General features: G+C 47.5%; 3 protein-coding genes and 1 long non-coding RNA gene across 8 annotated transcripts; 1 reads left to right on the top strand and 3 right to left on the bottom strand.

Annotated features, from left to right (window-relative positions):
• Window positions 1–4,936: 4,936 nt before the first annotated feature.
• LOC119135413 lies at window positions 4,937–24,261 on the bottom strand. The gene is made up of 2 exons (XR_005100555.1): window positions 24,173–24,261; window positions 4,937–5,151 (listed from the first exon to the last, which is right to left on the bottom strand). It is a non-coding gene; the product is annotated as an uncharacterized LOC119135413 (long non-coding RNA).
• On the bottom strand, window positions 5,167–9,211 carry LOC119135401 (tRNA (guanine(10)-N2)-methyltransferase homolog). Of its 2 annotated transcripts, none has more exons than XM_037272944.1 (13): window positions 9,096–9,211; window positions 8,597–8,662; window positions 8,423–8,496; window positions 8,233–8,314; window positions 8,064–8,156; window positions 7,668–7,802; window positions 7,416–7,572; window positions 7,236–7,316; window positions 6,953–7,117; window positions 6,733–6,805; window positions 6,526–6,660; window positions 5,563–5,683; window positions 5,167–5,478 (listed from the first exon to the last, which is right to left on the bottom strand). In XM_037272944.1, exons 1-13 carry the CDS (start codon window positions 9,171–9,173, stop codon window positions 5,353–5,355), a joined length of 1,386 nt encoding a protein of 461 aa, XP_037128839.1. In that variant the 5' UTR covers window positions 9,174–9,211; the 3' UTR covers window positions 5,167–5,352. The 2 variants fall into 2 exon arrangements, with proteins under 2 accessions (XP_037128839.1, XP_037128840.1); XM_037272945.1 differs by lacking the exon at window positions 9,096–9,211 and adding an exon at window positions 8,972–9,013.
• On the bottom strand, window positions 10,085–12,346 carry LOC119135409 (histidine triad nucleotide-binding protein 3-like). Its single transcript, XM_037272959.1, has 5 exons — window positions 12,173–12,346; window positions 11,639–11,756; window positions 11,504–11,573; window positions 11,133–11,259; window positions 10,085–10,958 (listed from the first exon to the last, which is right to left on the bottom strand). Exons 1-5 carry the CDS (start codon window positions 12,296–12,298, stop codon window positions 10,911–10,913), a joined length of 489 nt encoding a protein of 162 aa, XP_037128854.1. The 5' UTR covers window positions 12,299–12,346; the 3' UTR covers window positions 10,085–10,910.
• On the top strand, window positions 14,866–24,091 carry LOC119135399 (pleckstrin homology-like domain family B member 3). 4 transcript variants are annotated; one of them, XM_037272942.1, is made up of 16 exons: window positions 14,866–15,008; window positions 15,126–15,181; window positions 18,393–18,535; window positions 18,646–18,756; window positions 18,898–19,041; window positions 19,485–19,613; window positions 20,157–20,330; window positions 20,914–21,024; window positions 21,957–22,058; window positions 22,124–22,217; window positions 22,496–22,646; window positions 22,730–22,811; window positions 22,898–22,996; window positions 23,123–23,327; window positions 23,411–23,496; window positions 23,879–24,091. In XM_037272942.1, the coding sequence occupies exons 3-16, from the start codon at window positions 18,395–18,397 to the stop codon at window positions 24,011–24,013; spliced, it is 1,764 nt and encodes a 587-aa protein (XP_037128837.1). In that variant the 5' UTR covers window positions 14,866–15,008; window positions 15,126–15,181; window positions 18,393–18,394; the 3' UTR covers window positions 24,014–24,091. The 4 variants fall into 4 exon arrangements, with proteins under 4 accessions (XP_037128837.1, XP_037128835.1, XP_037128838.1 ...); XM_037272940.1 differs by having other exon boundaries at window positions 19,482–19,613; XM_037272943.1 differs by having other exon boundaries at window positions 14,867–15,008; window positions 19,482–19,613; window positions 22,136–22,217.
• Window positions 24,262–24,526: the final 265 nt, after the last annotated feature.

Below are 24,526 nucleotides of genomic sequence, written 5' to 3'. Positions count from 1 at the left end.
TGGAGCTGGAGGAAATACAAAACAGACTTGGGAATGGAAACCATCAGGGCAAACATTTCTGGCACAACTTCACCCACTTCCAAGGAGGATGGACTTGGAATGCAAGAGACAGAAAAATTGTCAAACGCTTTAGTACGTAGAAAGAATCCAATTGATGGTGGCAGTAGCAAAGGAAAAGTACGAAACCACCAGTCATTCCGTATAGCGCCTTTAAAAAACAACAACAACAACAAGATGAGGTCAAAAAGGAGGGGAGGCTGGAATCAGCAAGAATGCAAATTTGCCGCAAATATGCATCAAGTGGAGTTTGAAACTGTATTGTAATCACCATGATAGCGGACATGGCTTGGCTGCGGCAACCACCAGGTCTTTTGCTCAATGTTGCAACATGAGTAAGCTTGATGTACAACCTTTTGTTGTTGTTGTGTGCATTTGGAAGGATATGCTGGACTTGAATAGTCCCTGAGCTTGGATTCCCTCTCTCCTCAGGTGCAGCAGCTATTCTGTTTCACTTGGGTTAGGCTTAGGGCTTGCGCTGAAGACCAAAGCCATTGAAGCCACGAGTGAACAGGAGCTGCCAGCGACTCTTTGCTTTGACGATGGGACGACTTAGCTTGCTTAAACTGTGGCTTTTTGCTTTGAGGGGTGGGGTGGGGTGGGGTGGGGTGGGGTGGGGAGAACACACACACACACCCACACACACACACACGCACACACACACACACACACACACACGGATTGAGTGAACAACATTGAGCTTCCACACATGTGGCTGCATCGAGGAATGGATGACACTGACGGCAGTACTTTGATACCATGATTATTTCCTCTTGAAATGTATAACACACTGACTGGGCATCTCCTTAAATGAAAGCGACTGAGGAGAAACAGCCCTTTCACTCCCTCCAGTGGGCAAACACATTTGACCTGCAGTTAACCTTTCCTTGATTGCCATTCACGAGCTGATCCATCCATCAATGCTTTCGACTTGCATTGCACTTTCACCTCTCTCTTTTTGTAATAAAAGAGGTGTGTTGACATAGATGAGGTTAAGGATGTCGATGGCACGATGGGAGACTAAGCTAAATGGAAGTGTCACGACTGGCCCATTACGTGGAGGTTGTCATTAGTTCTGTCAGTGTCAGTGTCTGTGTGCTCGCCCCTCCCTCCCTGTGTCTCCTCTCAATCCATGTACTAATGACAGTCACCTGCCTCTCTCTCTCTCTCTCTCTCCCCCTCTCTCTCTCGTTACCTGTCGCGTATAGAAGTCGTGTCTGCGTGTCACACCCCTGTCGGATTGTTCTCGTCTCTAGTCTTGTCTGTCTGTCTGTCGTCCTTGTCTTTATCTTGTCTTTATCTTGTCTTTTTGTTCAGTTCTTCTCGTCCCTCGTCGAGCTTCTTTTAGTCTGTTTTTTGAGTTCTCCAATAAACCAAGCTGGTCCAAGCTTCGATGACAGGAAGTGATCCGTTTTACTATTGGAAGGTACAAGTGCATCCATGATATGTGAGAGCACAAAAGGATTTTTTTTTTCTTTCCCCTTCCATGTCTCCTTTGGTTGGAGTTGTTAGGCTAGAGTTGTTCTCGAATGCCTGCCTGGTGATGAGTGTAAAAGATGTCGTTCACCTTTACATGACACCCATCCAACCCATCCATCCATCCTGCATTGTGTGCGGGTGAGTGTGGATGACAGAGACGGCCACAATTTGGACTACTTAGTCTGTCCTATCATCAAAGCTCAGAGGTGAGAGCACCATTGTGCCAAATGTGACTTCTCACATTTCCCTTTCAACTGGAGAAGGACGGGAGGCAGATCAAAGCCAAAACACACACACACACACTTAGAGAATGGGCACACATTTCCTACCCTTACAGGTGGAGACCATCATGGATCTTCTTCTCAATGAAGAAATACCAAGTTGGTCAGGATTGTAATCGGACTTCATTTGAACCCACTTGATCTTTTGCGCTAGACTTCTCCGAATGTCTTGAAACAACTTGGTCTCTCTGACCTTCCCCTGACATCCAGTGTCCATCTCTGGCGATACATCTGTATGTCGTAAACTTCCAAGGAATATAGCATGGACATCTCCTTCCTGACTCAAATGTGAATGCAGAAGGCTTAGCTATTCCTGCTTAGCTTTGGCCATTACTCATCTGTGGGCATCCTGTGGAGATATCAGTCATGACCTGCCAACTCTTTAGGCCCATCTTTGAGCGTTTTCCTCTTCTGGACTTGCATGAAGCAAAGCTGTCAAAGCTTGTTAGCAAGACACCTGGGGTTGGCCAGGTGCTTCATGGCAGAAGCCAGAGCGGGCTTTCAGGGGCTACAGAGGTGCTAGGCAAGCAGGCGAGCAGGCGGGCTGTGGAGCTTTCTCCAATGCAACTCCATACTTCAATCGCCCTTTGTTTCATCTCCAGTTAACTTAAGGTGTGCCTTTGCATTTTAGAGCCTTCCCAATAATACGCCCCCCTCCGTCTTCGTGAAAGTTTGCGGTCAACATTTCGACTTGATGTGCTGTAATAGAGCAAAGTAGTAGTGGTAATGTTTTCCAGTTGTAGAAGTTGCTCTTGTCAGCTTTTGGTGCCGTGCCGGGCCGGGCCGGGTCGGGTCGGGTCGGGCCGGGCGTGCTACTTTGAAGTCAGATACTTCATCTGACCGATCGGGTGTCTACTTTGACCTGCTTCCGAGTAAGAGAAAGTGAACAATACTTGGAGCAAATAGTATTTTGATTGAATGCATCACTCACTGAACTGCAGTCTAGAGAAAAGCTGGCCAAATCTGCTGAGCTTTGGAAGCAGTTCTAGACATCAGCTGGGCACTGTTATTGCTTCAGTTATTGGGTCATCAACTTAGCAGCTGCTACCATTCCATTGAAGCGCTTTTAATTCAGCACTAACTTCAAGCGGAAAACTACACGCAGATGGGAGTCATCTTGACTCTGCATGTCCTCCCCTTTGCTTGCTTTTGTGGCTTTTCTCCAGGTACGTATATGTTCTGTTGGCTTCCTCCCACATTCCCAAAACACTCATGTTAGGTTTATTGAATGCTCCATCAATGTGTTGCTGCCCTTGAACCGGTTGGCCATCAGTCCAGAGTGTACTTTATGTCAAGGGCTAGGCTTCCTTCCGCTCAGCAGCTAAAGAACAGGGAAGTCGTAGGGCTTAGTGGACGGATCAAATAAGTAGTCAAGCCTTGGATCATCTATCGGTCATGTCCTGAACTTGCTCTGACTAAAGCGGCCATATTTCTTTGCATGAATCAAAGCTGCGAGGAAGGGATGCCATGACGTCCCAGCAGAACTGCAAAGGCTTTGGCTGAATCCAAGCGCATGCATGCATGCATGCATGCATACATACCATACATTCAGTTTACGTTGCGCACATGTGGGCAGTATATTTGAGTCTAATAAGCAGAACCTCGACCTGTGCACATTCAGTGCCCTCTGCAAAGACAACAAATGAAGGTGTGGGTGGATTGCAATAAATTACTTGAAGGAAGAAGCCACCCATCTTTCATTTCTGGAACGTTCCCAAAATGATTGATGTTGAAGGATGGCAGATGACACTTTTTGCATCAGTATTTTTGCATTCGACGCGCTCTCTCACTTCCCACAACATTGGCTGCAATTGCACAAGCAGAAAGTCAACACATTATATATATATATGATATTAAAAGCTGGACAAGGGTGTACATATTTGCCCTCTACGGTCTGTTCTCAGGCTAAAAGTCAACTGACAAAATGCCGTCAATCTTCTCATTTGTGTTTTAAATCTGGCCAAACTACAGACATTGGTCGCTTATGATTCCATTGCCACTATTTGTCGTCATAGTTGGGCTTCCTTTGATAAACAACAGCACTGAGTCATGAGCAGTGAGCACATGCACCATGCGCTACCCATGCAAATTGAGCACAGTAGCAAACCAAAAAAGCCAGTGGATGGAAAATGTATGGGCTTATTTAAACAAAAGCATGAGTGGTGACTGGAGTAGCTGCCTGCCATAACACGCACGCACGCTGACATAAGAGTCACAATTGGCCATTGAGGGAAAGAAAGAAAGAAAGAAAGAAAGAAAGAAAGCAAGAAAGCAAGAAAGAAAGAAAGAAAAGGAAGTTGGCTGACAGGACGTTCAGTAACCCTAACCCTTCTCTTCTCTTCCGGGCTAACAACCTTCTTTGCGAGAGAGGATGTTGTGTGCTCTGCACTGGCTCAAGTGCAGCTCTCTCCATCACTTCAAAAGCAGCAGGGCCTCTCAAGTGTTTGTTTACAAGCTGCACAGCACTGATTACAAATGCTCCGAATGCTCTGTAGCCTGGACCACGGACAGACAGCATGCGTATACAAGCCGCCGCCGCCCCCAATCGCTTGAAGGCTTCAACTCTGACATCTAGTGGCACTTGCATTCACGTTCCGATAGTTTCCCTTCAATGGAATGAAGACTCGAGAACAGTTCTCAGTCTACCTTGAAGAGCAAGCAATAAGAGCCAGCAATCAAACGCAAAGCAGGGCTGCTGATCAAAGCCTACACCAACGGAGCATTGGTCGGCCATCATCTTGACGCCGGTGTGGCTTCGGACTTCCTCTCCAATCTGTGGCAACCCCAAAACCTTTGCCCTCCTCACCTCTGGAATTTCCAAACAAACGCCGTGAACCACAATCCAAAATGAAGAAAGTTTTTGGCCTAATGAAGTGACTACGTAGTCGCTTGCTGGCCGAGGCGGACAGATAAACACGCTGTTAGTTAGGACACAGTGTGCCTTGCACTTGGACTTCTGTTGTTGGGGAAGATGTGAAGAATACTTGCAAAGAAGTGTTAGCTGCGGTGCCAGCACTCAGGTGGCACGGGGGTAAATGACAACAATCCAAAAATAAAGCAAAAGGACAAAAATGGCTCCTACAGCCTACTTGCTAAAGAACAGCGTGTTTTGCAAAAAGTATTGAAACATGTTTTATTGAACCACAAATGCAGGCCATGAAATAAAACAATCGACAGAAAAGTCTGCTGGCTTATGCAGAAACAGGGGACAGACACATTGCAGGCATCAATGGCTAAATGGGAGGGACACTTTGTAAAGCACCACGGTGTCTGTCGACACACACACACACACACACACACACACACACACGGGCACGGGCAGAGAGACAGACAACTTGCATGTGTCATACTCATTGAACAACACGTTTATTTCTGTGGCCTACTGCTAAAACACCTCTCTGTGTAATGTTCATATGTCTGGAATGGTGTCAATCCAAACTAAAAATCTTTCAAACTTTTTGAATGACTTGGCTTATGTTCCTTTCGGGTTGGATCCCGCCAACAGTCAATATCAGCCTTACTGAGTTGGAACGATTCAATCCGATTTGTTCTCTTTGTGAAGCCTCTTGTTGAGCCCACTGAAGTACTTCTCTCGGAAGGCGTTGTGTCCCTGGTAGGCGCTGAAGCAAGAGTCCGACACGTGAGCCAGGCTGTCCAGCTCCTTTGGAAAGACAGACAAAGGTGATATATACTACGTCCGTAGGTTGCCTGAATCCAGGAACAAAAGGACCATTTGATATCGTACCTCTGGTTCTCGGACTTTCTCCACGGTGATTAGGCGACGAGCTGTGTGGCTTGAAAGGATCTGTTCACAGTTGCTAATGAGACGCAGACACGGATGGAGGGGAACCATCTCCTCGCAGTATCTGCAAACATGTCGAGTTGGTCGCCGTGATTCATAAAAAGAAGGATTCACGTCATTTCCGTTCATCAAATAATCCTTCCCATTCCAATTCAATCACCAGCTTCTGCTTTAGGCCAACTTTCACCCTGGCAAGATGTGCGTGCAAAAGCAGCCGCAACGGAGACAGAAGCAGACCATTGTTCTGATCATCCAGTCGCGGCTGCAAATTGGGGGGTGGCCTCGGTTTCGCAGAAACCTGATCGCTGCCGTCCGTGTCCAGCGGCCGGCAGATTAGGCCCAAGAGACGGAGCGCGTTTGGGCTTCCGCACGGCCTGCGCCGCACGCCGCGCTCGACATACGTACATGCCATGCATGGGCCTGGCCCGAGACGTTTATTTTGGCAGACGTGGAGTCGAGCATTAGTAGACGAGTAGGAAAGGGAACATCATGACGCACGCACGCACGCAGGTGCTGGTCGAGGCGGCCACACTCATACATCCGTGCATTGCATTTCATTTCATTTCATTGACGTACTTACAGGACAATGATCTCGAAAAGTGGCTGGCAATGCTGTTTTTGGGTCAAAAGATGCCCCCTCGTGGTAGGTAATTGCATGACCTCACAGTGAATGGCGGAGGATAACCTCTACGTACGTACCAATCACAGGGGAAGGAAGTTGAGCGCTCGACCGAGTGAAATGCAAGACTTCCTTCGGTAGAAGAAGCAGGAATGCATTTCATTTGTCATTTCTCACCGCCAGTCTCGGAGACATTGCTGGTCCACCGTGACTGCGGCCGTTAACAATGGTTCAACACTCACGATAGGAAATAGTTCATCGATTGAAGAAGAATCATGTTTACTCACTCTGGCCTATAAACAGGCAGCCAGTAGACCAGCCTCCCTCCCATGACCAGGCGATGTGCGGAGAAGTTTAGCATGTCAGCTAATATTTGACTCATGTGGTAGGACTGGGAAACAGGCACGTGCGACTCAGCGTAGCTAGAATGAAGAAAATATTGGCCATGTATCATTTCCTCCACCTTTTGCTGCTAGACTACTAAACAGACTTACACGCACTCCACAGCTTTTGCACTTTCCCTCTGGGAGCCTGTTCGCCTTGTGGACTCGCGTATCCCGTACGGAGCTGACCGCACCAGACAAACATGGGACACACACACACCCCCGAAAAAGAAAAAAAAAAAAGAAAAAAAAATAGTCATACAAAAGTGAAAACGATTTCTGCCCGTTACAGCTACGGAGACTTGAAACGGTCGAATGTGGCGCAACGTACGATCTGTAATGATGGCATCGAAGAGAGCGTTTTCCCTCCACACGGGCTTGGAGGCATCAGACACCATCACGTCCACATACAATTTCTCGCTTCCGTACTGTCGTAGGTTGGCTCGGATGTTCTCGTCCGGTCCTCGCCACTTCTGGTCTTTGCGACTCGACCTTCCTGGCGCAAAAAAAATAAAGAATAATCATATCATGCTGGGTGATGGATGCAGTTGAATGAGATCCTAAATTCAGTCTGCTACATTTCCACGTCGAGAAAATAATAAAAGCATGATTACCTTTGCCATGGATAGTGTTGTAATCGATATCGGATCCACACACATAGGCTCCAAAATGGGAACAAGCAACCAAAAGGCTTCCTTGAACAAACCCGAAGAGAGAGCACAATTTCATTCCAAACTGGAATCTTGGCAATTTTCGGTCCTGCGTGAGAGAAACACAGTAGCTCACAAACTCACCGGTGCCGACAAACGGGTCAAAGACCAGATCGTGCTCTTTGACCTTGGCGTGGTTGGCCATGATGAAGGAGAGACCTGCATCCATGCTGGTGTTTCCAATGAAGTGTCGCTTTTTCACACTGTGAGAACGAATCAATTCACGCTGGCCATCCGCAATCTGCGGGACGGGACGGGACGGGACGGGACGGGAGCTTCGTCAGTAATAAGCGCCACGGATGTACATTATTTGGGCACGTTCCTCCAGATTCTCACCCAACGGCCAAAGTAAATGTAATATGGATGCTGAGGGATGTTGTTTGGGTCAGTGCCGTAATCTTCCAGCAAGCAGAAGACATGCTGAGGGTTCTTTAGACTAACAAGACCCTCAAATGGAAGGTAATCCATTGCCTGCAGAGAGAAGACGCAAGACGTGGTGGACCTTTGTCAGTGTCATAAAACAGCAACAAAGCAAAACTAAAAGATGTCCATCCGCACCTCGGAGGAGATCCGATAAATATGATCTTTAACGCCACAGCACCGACTGTCTATTACCGTGTGTATCGGCACTGTTCTTGTATTTTTGTTGCTATCTTGGGTGAATGGCTGGCTGCACAAGTTGATTGAAATGCAAATCGTTTGATTTCAACGCACATTCTTATTCACACTCACATCGATTCGTTTCACTCGCTCGGTGAAGTCCAGGCTTTTGTTGAAGGTGTAAACGTTTATTCTGTAGGTTGAGTCCTTACGCAAGAACGGCAACTGCAAGCGGAAAAGGAATGTTTTAGTAGAAGCATAAAGTGGATTGAACACACAGCAAAACGTGCGTGTCACTCACCATCTTTTCGACCGGGTAGCTCAGTAAGGATGTTCTGAGCTCATTGTGGTTTCTTCCATGGCCCCACAGCTCAAACGCAGACCTCCACGTATGCACAACACATTAGAGAATAGATAGCTCAGGAATGGCAAACGGTGAAAACATTGTCATCAGTGTAAGCACACAGCAATGCAAGACTAAAAAGGCGTACTTTGCACAAACGGATCGAGCCATGACGCAGCAGACGTCATCTTCGGTCAAATCCTCCAGACACCAGAAAGGACACTTGGAAAGAGTTCAAATGATGTTAACTTGATATCTAACTTCAAATGGAATCATTTGCACTGTCACCCATCCTTATTAGAAAATCGGTTGTTACGGATACCTTTTCCTTAAAGTTTGTCCAAGGACTGAAACGTTTTCCTCTGAGAGCCAGCAGAGCCTCGATTTCCTGGAGACATTATATTCACTCATACATCCATATTTTTACACTAATAACACACGCCTTTTAGCAGTACTCTATTATTGCACCAGTAGTGATAGACGAATGATGAGTGACACCGAAGTAAATGGTGAGGAAGAAAAGAAAAGAAAAGAAAAAAAACATCCATTGTTGTCTCACCGCCAGGTCTACCCTTAAATCCTGCTTCATGGGGATAACCTAGGTTATTGTTATTGTTATAGTATTCAGATACACAAAGTCCGTCCCACAGTAGGCAAAGGTTGACACACTTAAATGACAAAAACGAGGGCTTCGCACCGATTGCAGAAGACAGCAAACGCACGACTGCAGACTGATCTCGTCTGTAGCTCCGCTAAAAGAACACATATGCATTCTTATCAAAACAGCAGGACGGACTTCATGTCACTTTCTACCAATTTACCGGTAACCTGAAGTCCAAGTTGTCTTGAGCAAGATGAAATAAGTATGGAAGGCATGCACGTCGACAGGGGGCTGCCATGTTTGTTGTGACTCAAAATACGCCCGACTGGAAACAAAGCTGGGGAGAGGAGAGAAGAGGAGAGGACCCACCGAGTGGTAATTGCGCGTACGGGCATCAGCAGAGAGGTCCGGTTGTGTGGAGTTGTGTGAGGTGGTGCAGGGCCGCAACCATGGCATCTCGGTCGGTAGGTAGATTTTGGCAAGCTGTTTGAGCATTATGTGACTATCTCCAACAAACTGGTGGTGGGGATTCTTCGAAGGGCCCGCAAGCACAAGCTGCTTGACTTTAGAATCGAATCGAATCGATCTTTATTGTCATTGTCACACATGTACAACGAAATTTAAAAAGTGCCAACCGATCAGTGCATGAAATAAAAAATAAAAAAAATAGAATAAAAAGATTAAAAAAATACAAGCTAAAAACCCACAGAAGAACATACACAGACATAATCATTTTCTTTGAGCGGCATTCAATGTGACTACCGCTGTAGGGTAAAAACTGTTGGCGAATCTGCTAGTCCTTGACCTAATTGATGTGTAGCGTCTGCCTGATGGCAACAGTTCGAAAAGGGAGTGGCCAGGGTGGGAAGTGTCCTTCAGAATGTTCTGTGTAGGTACTTTGAGGGGGAGATGCTGTGGCAAGGGAAGGATGACATGACCACCTTGGGATTACTTTGTTGCAACGACCATAACGGGGGTCAAGGAGCATGCTTTGGTTTGGAAGTCAACACTTATTGTCATCACTTGGCTGAAATGAATGGTGTGAGATAAGGATGCAAAACTGTCGTTTGGCTGTCTGTTATCATCAAAACAAATGTACGTAGTTGATGGCAAATGCAAGCATAGCTAGCAACTTTGGCGCAATACGTATCCAGAAGAAACAAATGACAGTCTGGTTGGTGATTGTAAAGTCATGAATGACCAGTGAAATACAGTTTAATACAGAGTTTATTCAGAATATATCAAGGCCTCTTAAAGTGCATCCATTTTACAATTCCTCACAATTTCATTCCATTAACATGCAGCGCTCAACATAAATGAGTAGGCTACACCGCTGAAATTGACATTTCTTTTCGGACTTGGTCTTTTCGATGGCATGCTATAATATGCCACAAACTTGCTATATCAATGAGATATTCCAATGCAAGCGCAAGAGTCATTTTCTAATTTCACGACTCCACCGCAGATAGAAAAAAAAAAAAATCAATCAATTAATATTTTTAAAATAGTTTTGTGTTCCCTGGAAAATTGTTCAGTTTACTGTTTAATGTTGGCCAACGTATAATACAATTCATCACCACACCACTAACTTACAGACAGAGAATGTAATCAAGTTTCCCACGTGAACATGAACAAGACAATTTGCTTGTAAGCGTTAATATACCATACTTAACCTGAAGTGACTTCCTTGTTTCCACACAAAAGGCGCCTTCTAAATAGTTGATGCGACTTGATGCCCCAACTCTGGTTTCCGATGTTACAAAATACCCAGCATGTCAAATAGCTGTCATTTGTTTGATCCTGTATGTCATGATAAAGTGATGATGGAAGTTTCTTTTTGCAAAACAACTCAAAGATGGGTCTACCTGGGTCGGCGGTTTTAAGGGTCGGGTGTATGAATTGGTCTAAAATCCTGAGTTGGTATCACTTCAACTTAGCTTATTTGGGGAGGGGACAAATAAAGAAGATGCATAATGTCTCATCAGTTGTCTCAATTTAAACACGGACATGGACGCAAAGTGGGACGGTACATTTTTCAGCTGCTTTCTTCTTTAGAGTTGAGAAGCTCGATCAGTTGCTCCACCTGAAAACCATTGAAATGTTTGCAAAGGTGCTATTTCTTAACAATAATTCGGAGCAATTGACAGAGTCTTCAACTAACGTGCATGCTTTAGGAATGGAAGGGAAATGTTGCGTAACCAGAGAAGCACTTCAACAAGCACACATCGTTAAATGTTCAACAAGTAGCACGGCTTACCGTAATGAACCAGTAAGAATTGAGTCTGTAGAACAAGCGCGACATGAAGCTCATCTGGCTGGCGGGAGCCAGCACGTGAAGGTGGAGATGTGCCACTGAACAGAATGGGGGCCAATGGAAGCCAAATCTACAGGCAAAGGGACATTTCATTGAGAACCACAAAATGATCTTTGAGAGAGAGAGAGAGAGAGAGAGAGAGAGAGAGAGAGAGAGAGAGAGAGAGAGAGAGAGAGAGAGAGAGAGAGAGCACAAGTTGTGTAGTGAAACGTTTGCTACTATGCTGTTTTGATAGTGTTTCCCCTGTATCGATTTTGAAGCTCCAAGCATTCTAAAATGTACTGTATTGTATTGGATGCGTTTATGTTGCTTACCTGACATCACTAAGATCAGTCACGTTATTTTTCCGCAGGATTTCCTTCCCTATCTCCACCATCTGTTTCACTGTCACAATGATTTGTTATCAGGCAACTGGTCATTCAAACATCTCTCACGAAATGTGGCTTTACCCAGGGGTACGTGTTGTTTGCGGAGTGATTTACAGTTTCCGACATGCTTGGTCGGGACAACCAGGTAATGGTGCGGGGCTCCAGGCTTGATGTCTCTGAAACACGAGATGTCCTCATCCTGAAGTCAACAATGGACAAGTTCGCTTAACGTACGTGTTGCTGCGGCACAAACAAGCAATTAAGTGTATGGAAACGAGACGGCCACAATGTGCCTTCTCGTAAATGAAAGGCACTTCTTAAAGAAGGGCAGAATCGAGGCAGACATTGTTTGGAACCGAACCGTTGAATGAAGGGAGGGGGGGAATAGGAATGACTATGTGGAGGAAGGGAGGGAGGGCTGGATGGATGGAGGAAGGGAGGGTACTGGATGGAGGAAGGGAGGGTACTGGATGGAGGGAGGGAGGGTACTGGATGGAGGGAGGGAGGGTACTGGATGGAGGGAGGGAGGGACGTGACTCGACTAGATCGACATATTTCGCTAGCGAGTACAGTACGTACGACTATTAGAGCCTAGGTATATTCAAATAGTCTCACACAATGGAGAAGGTCCGTGTCCATTTCATGATTAACAATCTTGCAAAAAATACATTTTTTCTCATATCCGTCGGTCTTGGAAACATCCTGCACAGGTTGTGTCAAGTTAACATCGGCCGCCTCCATCTTTGAGCGTCACATAAGACCAATAGAGATGATCCCAGAGATCGTCCAACTGCTAAACTCAGGGGAAGCATATCGATAGTCGAAATCGGATGGGATTTCAATACATCAGCGCCACCGCCAGAGGGTGCAAACTACAAGCCTTTTGAATAAGGAGTGGACAGGTAGATCTATAGATTTATGGAGACCTAGGCATCAGTCGGAAGTTCGGCCAGCGAAATGTCGCATCCTACCTGTCCTTCTGACACGTCACGCTTTGAATGACAATCAATGGGGGGAAAGACATTGACTCATTATTCCCCGTATACCCTGTTCATCGCAAAATACGGATGTTTTTTGGAAATATTTCTATTTCACAAACAATACTTGTATTTTCTTTTGTCTTCAGGGAAAGTCGAGTGGTGACCAAACCAAGGGAGTGCCAGCTGCCAATGAAGTCCAGAGCTCAGAAATCAAAAGCTTTGAGCGACATGTGATTTGATGTGATTTGTATCTTTAATAACAATCATGGTAATATGAAATTTGATCACTGCATTTGTATTGTCGGTGTGTTATGTGACAATGCCAGTTGAGTTGAGTTCAATCGATGCAAAAATGCGGTCGCTCGCTCATCGGCTAGTTGATTCAGTGTCAGCAGTAAAGACATTGCTTTGACAGATGAAACACTGGCAGTGCCAGCAGCACCACCAGGCACTTCAAAAAAGAACGCTGGCTTTCACTTTGAACGGTTCTACTCGCTGGAGCCTTTGTTGTTGTTGTTGTAGTACTTACATACAGACACAAGAGAGCAGTGTTGAGTTGTTCAATTGCTTCTGCCTGATCAGGTTGCTCTGAACGGCTGGACACTTGCGTTCACCAGAAGATCTTTACCCTACCCGACCGACCGACCGACCCAGTGCCTCATCTCCCCGGCTCATGACTGCTTAGGTGGGCCGTCCCCGCAATGTTTGCATGGCACTCAAGTAACTTAAGCGCGCACTGACCACCGATGGTTGACTTCCCAGCTAGTCAGACGGTGTCTACTGTCGGTGAGGAACGCACATGAAACCCTCGCTTGACCAAGAGCCTGGCCGAGGATGTGACCATCATGAAAAACCGGAATCTTCCAAAGCCTTCTAAAATCGCTACGAGACCACCAATGATCTCAGCCAATCACAACCGGATATTAGGCAAAAAAACGATGTTTGAAATGTGAGGGACACAACACATGATGATGGGGAAAATAACCCTGTCACTGTTGAGCCAAAACACATCTTACAAACGCGTTGATTTGTTCCGGCCGGCCTCGATATATCACCGTCGTGGACTCCGCTGCGATGCGATCGTAACAGTTGAACTGGTTTAGCATGTACGATGGTTTAGAAAAAGCAAATGTTTTACACTCATCAAATAACTCCAGTGCTCTTCTTTCTACTTGCAGATGTTTCAGCGCCTGCAAATCTGGTTTGTGGACTTCAGTAGGTTTGAGCGCCGAGTGGACACGAGTGGACTTGAATCAAAGGTATTGCATATTGTTGATCATTTTTGTAAATACTCTAGCATCTTATTTGACTTCAATTGAAAACATAGCCACACAATCCCTGCACTTGAACTCAATGACTGTAGGTCATGTTCCTACAGCAGACATTGAAAACATTGACTAAAGTATGAGTCAACGGCCTCAATAACTTGCTTGCGCTGCCAGTAAGACAGGTTTGTGTGTGTGTGCATGTAGAAGAGGAGCGGAAGCCCCTACCTGACACACCTACCACCTACTTGTTGAATGAACTTTAAGCAAAGTGGCTCCATATTTGCTTGCTACTCTACTAGCTGATCAAATCAAATGACTGGACTGAACTGTCAGAATAAGAAGAATACATTTCGGCCATAGAAAAATGGCTGAACAATATCTCAAAGTTGACAAATTCAACTCAGCTGTCAAAACACTCAAACCAAACAAAGTACACTGATCTTATTGGAGGTGTTCAATGCGATAGGTTCCATTTGTGTCTCTGTGGTGACACAAAGGCATTATTATTGTGCGTAACAGATACATATCTGTCCTTTTCAACACTCCAGACAACTTTACAGCACAGAACAGCCCCTGCCTGTCTCCTATTCCAAGCCATAAGCTGAATTTAGCAAGATATACAGCATGTCTGTGTGTCCTATGAACCTGGACAGTAGGTGCCAGCTGTCTGTCTGTCTACCTGTCTGTCCATCTGCATGTCTGTCTGTCTGTCCCCTCAGCCATCTGCCAGCCTTCTTTCAGCTGATTTGGAGAATGAAGCAAAAGTAAGACTTTATTCATATACATGCAGTTATGCAAAGCGTCGTGAGTCAATCTTGTTAATGGTATACATTTGTCACCTATTCGCCTGACAGGAGCAATAAAGCAATTGGAAAATGTTTCACATCATTGTGGCAACGCAGGCTGTCCCAAATGACATAAGGGTGTCACCTCCCACAATAGAAAATCACATTTAACGACAGGATATTAGAACGTAGCCGCTAAACGTTACGATCGAAACTTAAAAAAAAAAAAAAAAAGTTTGCTCGGAACTGCTCTGCCTCTTTCAGTTGGTCGAACTCTCGGTCAGCCCCCGCCTCCTCCTCCTCCCCCGGGCCTCCGCCTCCTCGGTCGTGCGGCTCCCGGCTGCAGTGCAGTGCAGTGCAGTGCAGTGCCGTGCCGAAAGCTCACCTGTTGACTGCAAAACGATCAAGCGAGCGAACCGTAAGCCGACGTGCCTCCTCTTGTCTTGTTTGAATCAAACCGCGGCAGGCGGCAGGCGAAAAAACGCGTCCGTTGTCGAGCGCGTGAAAGTGAAAGCAAAGTGTTGCTTGTTTGCAGGTTGGAGGGAGCAACGATGAACTTGTCCACATCGGAGTGAAACATACCTTTAACCGGTAGGTTGCTTGGATTCTTTTCAAACAATGACAATTGGACTGTTGAAGTCATGTTGTGTTCAAGGCAGTTGGCGAGCTGCAACGTGGAGCAATGGTGGCTTGTTGACATGTTGAAGGGGAGGCGGGAGGGAGGGAGGACGGACGTGCTTAGCTTCAGTCATGCACAAGAAATCAATGAATTTACTCTTAAAGTCATTGTAAAGCAACTAAGTCTAACGGAGGGAAAAGCAAATCCCCGTTAGTGTACATTGCTGTGATGTTTCCATCTCCATAATGAGCGGCTGTATGCATCTTCAAGTTGAGGTTCAAATCGTCCAGCTTTGTTTTGTGTCTGCCCTGAAGTGATTGTCTGTGTCTGAGCCTTTCATCCTAGCCAAGTCTGCTCACTCATGGCTTTCTCTTTGTTATTGCATCTCAATGATGCTGGAAGGGTGAAATGAAGGACCTGCCGCCGCTTCCTCCCAAGTTGAAAAGAATCGATTTGGCTCGCCAACAAACTGTTCACGGAAATCGTATCCATCTGTCAGGAATTGCGACTTTCCCCACCGAGTGTGACTAAAAGGCAGGCAGCCAACGTTTTGGTCCTTGAGACTTCTTTGTCGATCCCCATATGATGGACGGGTCCACCGAATTTCACGTTAACTGGTAAAACCTGATTATTTCCTAACCTTGCTCTCATCCTTGAAATGGTTGTTAGACACAGACGCCATGCCATGCCATGCTCTGCTCTGCTCTGCCCACAATAGATGGCCAAGTGACTCGAGGTAACAAACTCCAATGATGAAAAGTATTTCAGGAGCGTATGATGAAAGTCATAAGTGGAGAATTGCCCTGCTATTAAATGCATGCCCCTTTGTTGAGTGCTCCTGGGTGTCTTGCTTTGGTCAGCATTGACTCTTTTAGCGTAGGTTAGCATTTAACTCTTACACTCTGGTCTGTAATTGTGGCCCGCGCAAAGTATATTTAATTTGTCCCGCTCATTGTCGATAGCCAGGAAGCTATTTACAGACTCGAGCAAAGTTAGCGTTCTGTTCTTTGGAATGGGAAGATCCGTTTGACGGCTGCCGAGAGGGAAACATTTTGAAAAAATTCATAATAGGCCAGGAGCAGAAAGGCAAATCCCTTTTCCTTCCATCAACTTGGGGTCACCCCAACGCTTTAGTTTGGCTTTGCTCGTTTGTGCTGAGGCGGCAAATGAAGTTGAGCAAGGATGGAAACGGAGCCAATGGGCTAGCTAACACTCTGGGCTTTGTACGAGGGCCTTTCAAAACAACAAGCTTGAGCCTTTTAAGTAACCTACACTGGCAGCGGCCGAGGAGCGGTTGACCGGGTTCAAGACGAGGTGAGAGTTTAACAACCCGAGCACACCCTTCATGTGTTTACTAGCGCTTCTGCTGTTTTGTTTTGTTTCTCTCCGTCACTGTGAGCGTGTGCTCGAATCAGATGTTGTTTTGGTTTGCGAGTGAGCAGAGAGCGAGGTCACCAGGCCTCTGTGGATTGTTCCACATTGTGCCTCACTCACTCTCATTTGTTTGTTTTCTTTGCTGCTTTGAATGCATAGTGACAAGCTTTAATCAGCATTCACGCCCACACGCCCGCCCGGCTGCCCGCACGCCACCGACGCTGCTCCTTTGTCCCTCCCGGTGGAATACCGGCTTTGTTGACTTTTTTGCTACACCATGCCTGGGAAAAAAAAAAAGTAGCAGTAGTGGAATCATCATAGTCTGTTGTGTAAGTGACAGTGCTGTTGGCGCCCACGTCACTCACCAGGCCAGGCCAGGCCAGGTCCATGAATGAAAGTAGCTTGAGTATCTGCGGACTGATGTTGCACGTTTGCGCTCTTCAACGTGCAGCAACCTCGTTGACCAGTTTGGAACTGTGTCACCGTGGCCGCTTATTGCCGACCTGCCGTCGATAATTAGCATTAGTGTCGCACTGGCTCATGCTATCAGTGTGTGGGTCAAGTCCTGCTTGTGTAACACACACACACACACACACACATGGTCGGTGTGGTACTGTGTCCCCATTCATTCCTTCCTTATCATGTTTTTCAGGCCTCCCCTGCAATCAAGCGTCATTATTTTCCCAACAAAGCATTTTCTCCGCTCTTTTGGACTGACTCATCTTTTCTTTCTCAGCAATTTTTTATCCAAAGTCTTGTTGAGTTAGCGCACTGACACAACGCGTGGACTTTACTCCCCAAATTCCACTGGTGGCGGGCGATGAGTCGCTCGCTATCTGACTGGACTTTTGTAGGAGGTCAGCTGATGTTTGTTTGAGTGCAACCGTCAACGAATCTGTAGAGACTGCTGCTTATGTTTCATGATAAAATGATCTTTTTGCGAGTAGCAAGAGTACAGTAGAGTACTTGCAATACTACAAATATGAAATATTGACTTTTGTACCACTGCAAACTTGGTGTGAAATGAATACGTCCCATGAGAGTATGTCAACACCATTGTGGTTTGAGTGCAGGGTGACTCCTGTGATTTTGGCGGCTGGTTAAATTTGGAATTGCGCAGCTGGGATTTCTGGCCCAACCGGCCGGTGAGGTTTCTGCGGCTGAAGACGGCAAAGAGCCGGAATAAAAATACAGCCCCGCCCGGTGAGAAATGTTTCTCCACGACACAATCGTCGGAAGCTCCTCGCGACCCGCTTTCTGCCGGCGCCGTACCCTCATGTCTTCATCTGTGTTGTATATTGATCCTGCAACCTAATAAGGGCTGCGGTGATGATGCGTGCGGGCATGGAGGGCGCACGTGGGGGTGGGGGCGTATTTGGATAATACTAGCCAGTCCAAAAGAACTTTGCCACCAGCTGTGCACATGTTGTTTTGTGAGAGGCCTTTCTTAATGTATGTTGTACCACATCAAAAGAGTAAATGGCAACATGTGTGCACAGAGAGCGTGCAGCTGAACCATTTACTCGCAGGCTGATTACAAATGGTATTTAAATAACGTAACGCTGCTCAAATTTGAGATATTTGCGGAACCCAAACATAGTCAACTAAACTGCTATTTACTTGTTTGTTTGTTTGTTTGTTTGTTTGTTTGTTTATTTATCTATCTATTTATGATTGACCTGGTTTTGAAAAAGTGCATTTTTCAGATAGATCTAGTGGCCCATCCTTCCAGGGAATAACCCATATAATATTCTTACTTCGTTTAAAAATGAGGTGTTTATTCGCGTACCATTTGAAATATCATTTTAGCAATGCCTCAAAGCAACACGGAGAGTCCCCGAAGTCAGCGGTGCGATGGGCCGCGTCCTCTGTGGATCACACGTGTGGCCGGTAGCCCCGCCTCCTCGGGGGCGGAGTCAGACACTGAGAGCAGCAGCACAGAGAGCGAGAAGGTGGGCCAGCCGAAACGAGTGATGACCAACTTTACTCGACTTAATGCTGCTTTTCCTTGCTGTTTTTTTTTTTATACGCCTCTGAATTAACTTGTATGTTTCTCCATCAGCCTTGCGTTAAAAGGATCGAGGTGGGCTCGCCCAGGGTGGTGTCGTCGCCCTCTAAGCTCCATCAGCGAATCGCAGAACTTGACCAACAGAAGGAAGAGCTCAAGATCGAGGTAAGCTAGCATTTAAATACAAAAGTAGAGTTCATTAGCATGATATATGGGAAGTATGGTGCCCATGAAGGCTCAAAAGGTATTTAGTGCCAAAGCTTCTTAAACAGGCACGTTTGCTAAAGATGCCGTCTTCTCTCCCAGCTGCAGCTGGAGATCGCCCTGCTGCGAGGCGAGCTGCGGACGGAGAAGACGCAGCTGCTCGGCCACACGCGCAAGCTGCAGGAGCTGCGGGAGCTGCGGGAGCCAGCTCGGACGAGGCCCGCCACCGCCCAAAGCCGGCAAACGGTAAGACGCCGTCGGCGGCCGCAGAGTAACGCTGGCTTCTTATCTGGGGGTAGATGATGAGTCAATCAGAGACACAGGGAGTGGGACACACACACACACACACACTTCTTAATCATTGAGTAAATCAGCGGCCGGTGTCGACTGGACTTCTCGGCAGAGCTAACGTACGCTTCCGAAAGGCGTCATTTGGATACAACTGTTTTTGATCTTGCGCCCACCCCGGGTGTATTTCTTCATATTTCCATTTCCTGTTAGTGTAACGGCTTCCCGTCCTAGTACTTTTGCCCATGTGTGTTTGGGGATGCGAGTACGATGACGCCACCCGCTAATGATCCACTGGCATAAACACGAGATGCTATCAACCAAGAACGGAGTCGCACACAAGGGATGTCTGGGGGGGGCTGGGTGCAGGCCCTCCAACGTCTTTGCCGGTCCAAAAGCAGGAGCGCCAGTGTCTGGAGGAGGAGAGGCTGCGGGTTCAGGAGCTGAGGAGGAAGTGCGAGGGGACGCTGGAGTTGATCCCGAGTCAGCCGGAGAGTCAGAGGGAGCGACTCGCGCTTCAGCTGCAGCACGTGAGAAACTGCTTGTGCCCTTTTGAACTCTGCGAGTTCATTTGGATTTTGGTACATTTTTTCTTATTATTACCGTGGCCAGTTTGTAACCCCAACTTCTCGAAATGAAAGGCAAAAAAGGCATCTTTCCAAACACTCTGCTGCTCTGATGTTGTGGTGTACCTGTTGAACCTGACTGATGTGCCAACACACACACACACACTCACACACAAAGGGTGCGGATTGTTGCATGTAAAAGTGACAAAGCTGAGAGGTGGAAAAGGCATCAGTGTGTTTTTATTTGAAAAGGTGGCTTCAGAACCGGGTTTGTCGCATTGCTTTGCAGACACACGCGCACACGCACACACAATGTGCACTTGCTGTCTCTAAACATGTGACTCGAAAAGCCGTAATCACGCTTGAGTTGTCAGGACGGTCACAGTCGGCCACTGCCAAACATTCCCAGTTTGCAAGCGAGACTCCAAACCCGACTTATTGGAATCCTCATTGAAATCCTCGTCATCTCTCCATCTTGAAACTTTAATTGGACCTTTGTCACCGCAGGACAAAGAGGCGATGGAGGCGGCCGTGCGGGCCTTCGAGGACTGGGAGTTTCGTGTTCTGGAGCAGGAAAGCGGCGTGGACGGGGGCCAGGAAGACGAGGGCAGCGATGAAGATGGAAGAGCCGCCTTGGAGAAGGACATCTCCTGCCAGCTGCTCGCCGTCAGCGCAGCACAGGTAAACTTGTTCAAACTTTTCACACCGAGTGGTCACGATACCGTGTACCGATACCAGAACTACTTAAGAAACGTCCGATTTCAGGTCATTTTACACATAGACCTTTCTGACGTACGTAACGATTCAGCGATATTTGTTTCTTTACGTATCGGAGGCTGCTATCGGTCGGCACTCTTCACGAGAATGGGTATCGGTATTCTCCTGTTCCGACTCGTCATATATTTAAAAAAAAACTGGAAGTTGAGTCCAAAGAGTTTGCGAAGCTCCGACGTGAAGAAGCATCCAAAACAGGCGCCTTAAATGATTTGCCCTCAACATTCTTTGCCGTCCGTCGCCAAGTCACACGATGAGGGTCACGCGTGGCCGTCTGTTACGAGAGCGGTGAAGGCTGAGCCGTGAACAGAAGGATTGTTCAGGGGGAGAGAGAAAGAAAAAAAAAAGATGCTGAGCCAGTGTGACCTGGCGGGCAAATCTCCAAACACACTTTGTCACTCACGAACGTATAGAAAGAGGTTAACCGCTGCGACGAGGAAAACATTTGTGGGTTTTTTTTCCTCTCTTTCTGTCTTCCTTTCTTTCCCAGGAGCGAGTGCAGCTGCTGGAGACGCAGCTGAGGGACATGGAGGGCGAGAAGGAGCGAGAGCTGGAAGCCTTAACCAAGCAGAAGCGAGACCTCATGCACTCCAATCACATGGTCAGCACTATTGGCATAATTGAAGGCGTTACATTTTTAGAAGAACATACGTATATCTATTAAACCATCCGCCGGTCGAATCAATCACTTTCCTCCCCTTGAGTTCATAAAGAGTATTTCTTTCATCTATAATAATATGAAATAGTTGTGTGACTGTGGTTTGACAGTCAAATCATTCAGTGAGGGAGGGAGGGAGGGAGGAAGGGTGAGAGAGAGAGAGCGCAACCTGTCTATTAGGAAGAGGCGGAGGGACCAGAATGTGGCCGGCCAAGGGAGGGAGTAGCGCGTGCGAGAAAAAGGCAGAGACGGCCGGCGGGACGCCAGGCCAGGAGGTAAGCGCCGAAACCAGCTGGAAGCGACGGACGGACAGCTGGGGAGCAGATAGATGTTTGCAGACAGACGCCAATCAACTTGTCGCTGGCTCGGCTCCGTTTCCTGCAGGCGTGCCGGCGACGACGGTCGCTCGTGCGCTTGGGAGCCAAACTGCAATTAAGCAGTCCAAACGTGAGTCAGACGCGGGATGACGAGGCTTTGGCCTTTGTTGTCTAACCTTTAGGACTATTTGTACTCCTTCTGAGTCCACGCCAGCCCTTTTGGTGTGTGTTGGTATCGAAGAGCGGGACGACGTGATCAAGGGAACTGTAGCGCGCATTTGATTTGTCGTCATTTCACCAGCAATCTTTGGGAGTCATCTGTAAATATTTAACACCTCCATCAAAACAAGGCTTGTTACGATGTAGAGATGCCACAAGATGGCAGCAAAGCAATTAAAGCAGAGAAGACCATCAAGCATCAAAAGTACAAATATGAACACTTGAACTTAATACAAATGATACCAAATCAGTCTAATGCCGCGATATAAAAACTATTTTGAAATGAACTTTAGACATGTTTTTAAGAAGCATCAGAACAAGTGTTTGTTGTCCCCGCAGGTCGCCCAAGAGAAGAAATCCCTCGCCAATTGCTCGGACGTCACCGGCTCCGCCCCCTGCGTGATGTCGCTGTCACCTTTAAGCGTTCACAAGCCTTCTCAGGTATACCAAAAGAATGACTTGAGGCGTTTTGCCTTTGTCTTATTTCTTCATTTCCTTTGCGGTAGGAGCCGTGCAAGGATGCCGCCGGCACTCTTCCCCGTCGCCGGAGTTTGCACCGCAGCAGCGGCAGACTAAAGGATCGGCCTCTTTCGGCCCAGGGTGAGCCGTTCGTTTGTTGTGGTCTGTGCGATCAAACGGAAGGTGGGCGTGTCTGTTGGGGGGCACGAAAGCGAGAAGCCGGATCGACCTGCCCGGCCGGACCGGTCTGGGGTCGGCGCGTTCCTCTTCCTCAAAAAGAGGCGTTTGAATCTGGGAAATTGAAAATATCGGATATTTGGCAAAAAGTCAAGCCATGTGCCACAAATGTGACTTTTGTTTGTAAAAGTGGACGTAGATCTTCTGCTAAGAAGCTCCCAATATCCTTCCTTGTCTCGCAGGCCTGGTGAGGACGCTCCCGGGCAGCGGGCGTCCTCCGGAAGGGTACGCCTCCCCCCTGGCCTCTCCGCCCCACAACGGGCACCCGGTGGCGCAGCGAGCCGACAGCGGCTGCGAGCCTTGCGACGGCACGGCAAGCTCTCGTGCCGCCAGGTCAGCTTTGCGCTCGGCTCGGCGCGCTTGGCTCAATGGTGTTAACTTTCACCATGTGTTTTTGTGCACGTTGACTCTGGCAGTCCGTGTCTGACGGATCTGGTGGAGATGGAGCGCAAGTTGCGGGAAGCCAAAGCACAACGGGAGAGGCTGCTTAAAGAGAGAGTGAGCGGAGCGAGCACAAAACCTCCGATGGTGCCTCTCACATTGACAACATGGTGTTTTGTTTTCTTTTCTTTTGTTTTCCCCAGGAGGAGCGAAGACAGCGGGAGCTCAACTCGCCCAGACCCCAACCAGCAGAAGCAGAACCACAGGAGAACCAAATCCGATCTCAGCTGAACTCTCCCGAGGTGAGACAGGATGCATGATGATATTTGTTTGTAATGGTCAAACAATCTGAGACAACTAGCTTCGTCTTCATTTCCATTGGACTGCCTTGCCTTGCCTTGCCTTGCGTGGTGGCTCGGTCTATTTAGCGGCTGCCTCTGTCCCTGTCCCCGGACTTTGACCTGCGCGCCCACGTGGAGTCTTTGGGTCACGGGGTGTCGGCCTGCAACGACCTGCGCCTGACGTCTCGCCGCTGCGCCGGCTTCCTCACCAAGCGAGGCGGCCGCGTCAAGACCTGGAAGAAGAGGTGGTTCCTCTTTGACGTCGACCACCGGAGGCTGGCCTACTACACGGGTCGGCGGAGGCAAAATCGACGGCTGAATGAATCTCGGCCCTTCGGGTTCTCTTCAACTCGTCGGTGGCGATTTATGTTTCAGATTGTGACGAGAGGAAGCTGAAGGGCGTCATCTACTTCCAGGCCGTGGAGGAGGTTTACTACGACCACCTGCGCACGGCCGCCTCGGTGAGTTGCCGAGTATGCAAACTGGATCATTTGAATGCGAGGAAGGCAGAAGGACAGGCCAGATGACTTGTAATGCGCCAGCATGGCCACTAGGTGGGGCGAACGGTCGAAGTTTGGCAGACTGCAAAACGTGCACAAGGAAGCTGGAGTTTGCTCATGTCATGCTTTTTGTTGACTGGCATAAACGTCCAACGTTCAATTTGATTGTTTTTTGCATGAAGAGATCAAATAGCTTTTTGTTATTACAATTGTCTTTATAATGATTTTGTTTGAGCGCAAACAATCCTAAGTTTCATCAATTGCTTTTACGCTCGAGGAAATAAGACAAGAAGCATCCAAGTGACTTTTGTGTAACACAATCTAACCGCGCCGCGCCCGGCAGTCGCCTCGGCCCAGCCTGACGTTCTGCGTCAAGACGTACGACCGCCTCTTCTTCCTGGTGGCATCCGATGCGGTCGCCATGAGGATCTGGATGGACGTCATCGTCACGGCCACCGACGAGCACAGCCGCTATTGAGCGCAAAGAGGAGGAAGGAAGGAAGGAAGGAAGGAAGGAAGGAAGGAAGGAAGGAAGACTGTTAGCAGGTGCTTTGCCTTCCACCGCAGCAGGGCAGCTCTCAGTCAGGCATGGCAGCTCTCAGTCAGGCACGACAGCTCTGCGACACTACGGGGCCACCCACCAGTACAAACATGAACGAGCCAATCAAAACTGAGTTGGTTGAGCTCCAATTTAATAGCGTGTGTTTTTACAAAAATAACTTATTACGTGGCAACTTGTGGGCTTTGCAAATACATCAAGTCATACACTGTTTTTGATACACTATTATATACCGAAAGAAAGAATGCTCTTTGTGTTTCTTGTCTTCTTGGGCCACACATGAATGGAATGGAGAGGGAAAAAAAGACCCGATTTTTATTGTATTTTTCATATTTTTATGGCGAGGGAGTGATTTAGCATTCAAACAGGGGTGTTCAAACTGTTTCTATTCGCCGCAAAAGTGAGCACACCGTGTGCCCGTTGAAATGTTCG

This window comes from Syngnathus acus, chromosome 16, assembly GCF_901709675.1.
Source record: "Syngnathus acus chromosome 16, fSynAcu1.2, whole genome shotgun sequence".
NCBI lineage: Eukaryota > Metazoa > Chordata > Actinopteri > Syngnathiformes > Syngnathidae > Syngnathus > Syngnathus acus.
Note: the sequence above shows the minus strand (reverse complement) of the source record. Positions and strands in the feature narration are given on the sequence as shown.

Excerpts from the sequence above, each read along its gene's own strand:
- LOC119135399 (XM_037272940.1), top strand. The coding sequence starts at position 18,395 with ATGCCTCAAAGCAACACGGAGAGTCCCCGAAGTCAGCGGTGCGATGGG. Across the intron at positions 19,042-19,481 it reads CCGCCCAAAGCCGGCAAACG|CAGGAGCGCCAGTGTCTGGA; the intron begins GTAAGACGCCGT and ends CCGGTCCAAAAG. Across the intron at positions 19,614-20,156 it reads TCGCGCTTCAGCTGCAGCAC|GACAAAGAGGCGATGGAGGC; the intron begins GTGAGAAACTGC and ends TTGTCACCGCAG.
- LOC119135409 (XM_037272959.1), bottom strand. The coding sequence starts at position 12,298 with ATGGAGGCGGCCGATGTTAACTTGACACAACCTGTGCAGGATGTTTCC. Across the intron at positions 11,260-11,503 it reads ACTGATCTTAGTGATGTCAG|ATTTGGCTTCCATTGGCCCC; the intron begins GTAAGCAACATA and ends CTTTGCCTGTAG. Across the intron at positions 10,959-11,132 it reads ATTCTTACTGGTTCATTACG|GTGGAGCAACTGATCGAGCT; the intron begins GTAAGCCGTGCT and ends AATGGTTTTCAG.
- LOC119135401 (XM_037272944.1), bottom strand. The coding sequence starts at position 9,173 with ATGGCAGCCCCCTGTCGACGTGCATGCCTTCCATACTTATTTCATCTT. Across the intron at positions 7,803-8,063 it reads AGCGAGTGAAACGAATCGAT|GCAATGGATTACCTTCCATT; the intron begins GTGAGTGTGAAT and ends TTCTCTCTGCAG. Across the intron at positions 6,806-6,952 it reads CGATGCCATCATTACAGATC|CTCCGTACGGGATACGCGAG; the intron begins GTACGTTGCGCC and ends TGGTGCGGTCAG.